Source organism: Nicotiana attenuata, unplaced genomic scaffold (genome assembly GCF_001879085.1).
Source record: "Nicotiana attenuata strain UT unplaced genomic scaffold, NIATTr2, whole genome shotgun sequence".
NCBI lineage: Eukaryota > Viridiplantae > Streptophyta > Magnoliopsida > Solanales > Solanaceae > Nicotiana > Nicotiana attenuata.
The window spans coordinates 7447-10963 of record NW_017681710.1 but is presented as its reverse complement, the minus strand read 5'-3'; the positions used below and the strand labels follow the sequence as shown (position 1 = coordinate 10963).

Here is a 3517-nt window from a genome sequence, read left to right as displayed (position 1 = left end):
ACTCTATTTTCCAAAGAAACGTTCTCTTTTTTCGAACTTCTTGCTTCAGTTTTCTTCTTTTGGGTTGTAAATTCTTTGGAGAATTTTGTAGGTTTCTTCATTTTGGGCGTTTTTTTATCTCTGAATCAAGAAATTGCTGTTAAGAGTGGAGAAGCCATGGGTGTTGTTCATACTCTGCATTTTGTTTTTGGGATATTTGGTTAGTCTTTTCACTCTTCTTGAACCTTTTTCATTCTTCATCTTTCATTTTACATTCTCAGCTTTGTGTTCTGACTTTCAATTTCCGTTGTTTCTTCACTGTTTTTTGCAGGAAATGCCACTGCTCTGTTTCTCTTCTTGGCACCAATGTTAGAGCATTCTCAATAACTCTTTTCTTTTGCGAAAAATGGCTTCTTTTTCTTGTTTATAGATACATTTTGACAGTTTAATGATATTTGTTTTAACATATTGTGTTCTTGATTTTCATACTTACTAGCTTGTCTTGAAAAATTGTCCATGAATCTGATGTTCAATTTGTTCTTTATTTTTGGGTTGAATTTAGAATCACATTCAAGAGAATCGTACAAAAAAGATCCACAGAACAGTTCTCAGGCTTGCCTTACGTGATGACTTTACTCAACTGCCTGCTTTCTGCATGGTAAGTTTAAAGATCATTGCTTTCTTTCTCTATCTAATTAAGTTCTTGAAATGGCAGTAATGCTTATTGTTTGTACCTGTTTCGGTTCCATTTAATGACCTTGTCTCATGATACTTTCTCGTGAATTCTGGGGTAAATAATTCATTTCAAGAATTTTGGTTACATGATTTCCACTGATAAATCAGTGCTTAACCTTTGAGTTCTCACAAACTACTGTCTTTTTTTCTGGTTTTCCCTTTTCTTTTGCTGTCCCAATATTTGGATGAGATGAAAGAAAACAGTGAGTGAAATGAGTATTTGGTCAGTTCCTCAAATCTTGGTAGTTGGCTAGCTGTTTGGAGAGAAAGACATGGTTTTGTTCATTGATATAATAGGGTTATGAAAACCATTTTCATACTCTAGGAATCTTTTTGGTTGATGAGCTTAAATAGAGCAAAATGGTTAATGATGATTCATATACATAGTCGACCCCAAATTGCTTGGGATTAACGCGTACTTGTTGTTGTAGGCTTGTAGCAATCATTTTAGTTCTAGCTAGCTGTGTACATCTCATCTTGTATTTGTCGTAGAAATGATGCATGTTTTCTTGAACTGATTTATCTACCAATTACATATAGGTATGGCTTACCATTTGTGTCACCAAACAATCTGTTGGTGTCTACAATCAATGGAACAGGAGCTGCAATTGAGAGCATTTATGTACTGATCTTCATTGCATTTGCACCAAAGAAAGAGAAGAAGAAAATATCAGCACTTCTTCTATTAGTCCTAGCTGTTTTCGCTGCAGTAGCGCTTGTTTCCATGCTCGCTTTGCATGGAAATAACAGGAAGCTCTTCTGTGGTGTTGCTGCCACCATCTTCTCTATCATTATGTACGGATCTCCTCTATCCATCATAGTAAGTTCCTTAACACCATTTCTTACTCTTACTTTAATACAATTCTTGTTAAGCTGATGGAAAAGCCCTAATTTGGATGGGGAGTTGGGATGAGTTGTGCTATTAGATGTTCAAGAACAAATTTTATGCCTGCAGAGACTGGTAATCAAGACGAAGAGCGTGGAGTTCATGCCATTTTTCTTGTCACTCTTCGTGTTCTTATGTGGCGCTTCCTGGTTTGCCTTTGGCCTTCTTGGCAAGGACCCTTTTGTTGCTGTATGTACCTATTGCATCTCTCATATAAGAAGTGATGTTGATCAATTTTCAGTATATATACCAATATATGGTTGTCGCAGTTGAATAAGGTTTATATATGTTGGTTGTATTGCAGATTCCAAATGGTTTTGGCTTTGGTTTAGGGACAGTGCAGCTTATCTTATATGCAATTTACTGTGACAAGAAGGGATTATTTACCAAGAAATCAACCCCTGATGATTCCTTGGAGATGGGAAATGACAAAAGTAATGGCAAGTCAAAGCTTGAGCAAGTTTAGAACATGATTGTGGAACAATTGCAGTTTGGTGACTCTAATTCTTGTATGATGTTTTGAAATGACTAATTCTTGAATGATGTCTGTAATCTGTATCTTTTTAGGTGCTAATATGTTTGTGATTTTCCCCAGTGATATCTGTTTGTTCTAATTAGAATTGGACTAGTTCAGTTCCATGTATGTTCTTTTTTCTCCTCAATGCTGCTGCAATAATTGTTAGTGTATCTGGTACTCAGCTACCACGTCCATTGTTGTTTTTTTTTAAAACTGCTATTGAAATTGTTGCTCCTCGACTGTTACTATTTTATGCTACCTTTTCTTCCCTTTTTCCTTACTGTCCTTTGTCTCCCTCTTCCCCCTCTTTCTTTCTTCCCCCTCTTTCTTCTTCTTCATCCCTTTTCTTCCTTGTCACCTTTTCCTGAGCCAAGGGTCTATTGGAAACAGCCTCTCTGTCTCTCCAGGTAAGGGTAACGTCTGCGTGCACACTACCCTTCCATATCCCACATGTGGAATTATACTGGGTTTATTGTTATCGTTGTTGTTCTTTTTTGCAATAAACCATGATCCTTTTTTCTTTTCTTTTTTAATTCTTTGGTTTCTGCTAATGAATGCCTTGTTATTTATAGAATATATTTTAAGCTGAAATTAAGGTTCTTTTTCCTACTCACTATATGTGTAACAATCCCGCTTAAGAATTAATGAATGGCTTTTGTCTCCGCCCACACTTTTTGGTAAAAATTGCACGGGCTAGCCTGTTTTCAAACTGGTCATTCAAAAATAATAAGTGTTTGCAAAGTCATTGAAAAATAGTCACTATTTTGCTGTAACTCAAAAAGTTCCAGCATAATATACTGTAGATCGGTGCACCTGTGTATGAGCTTCCAGCATATTATGCTGGAACTCCAACACGCGGAAAGTTCCACTATAATATACTGGAGATTGGAGCACTGGTCTCCAATATCCGGTATATTATGCTGGACCGATATATTATACTGGAACTCCAGTATACTATACTGGAGTATTTTTTTCGAATTTTGAACAGTATTTTCGTTCAGATTTATCTTTACATGAGAAGTGCTAAATTTCGATTACTTTCGAAACTGTAGCTATTTTTGAATGATCACTTATAAATCTACCTATTTTTGAATTTCTCCCCACTTTTTGAGGTAGTCTTTTAACTTTTGACCCCTTACTTACCCCGTGGGTAGAACTTCAAAGTTAAAAGTTAAAAGCGAGGGGCAACATCTTGAAGTTTTGTCCATAGGAAAAAAAATTCAAGACTATCCATCCACTTTTAGGACTATTTGTGTAATTCACCCCGTTAAAAGACAGACTCTCAGCCCACTGCTTCTTCGGTCTCTTTTTTTGTAAAAATTGCACGGGGCGCCCTATTTGAGCGCCCCTTTTTAACCTGTAGCCGCTTTGTCTTTTTGTTTGCATCTTCCCTTTATAAC

General features: G+C 36.4%; 1 protein-coding gene across 1 annotated transcript; it reads left to right on the top strand.

Annotated features, from left to right (window-relative positions):
• Positions 1 to 132: 132 nt before the first annotated feature.
• LOC109221961 (bidirectional sugar transporter SWEET1-like) lies at positions 133 to 2375 on the top strand. The gene is made up of 6 exons (XM_019386381.1): positions 133 to 199; positions 311 to 347; positions 542 to 637; positions 1255 to 1534; positions 1670 to 1789; positions 1905 to 2375. Exons 1-6 carry the CDS (start codon positions 157 to 159, stop codon positions 2064 to 2066), a joined length of 738 nt encoding a protein of 245 aa, XP_019241926.1. The 5' UTR covers positions 133 to 156; the 3' UTR covers positions 2067 to 2375.
• Positions 2376 to 3517: the final 1142 nt, after the last annotated feature.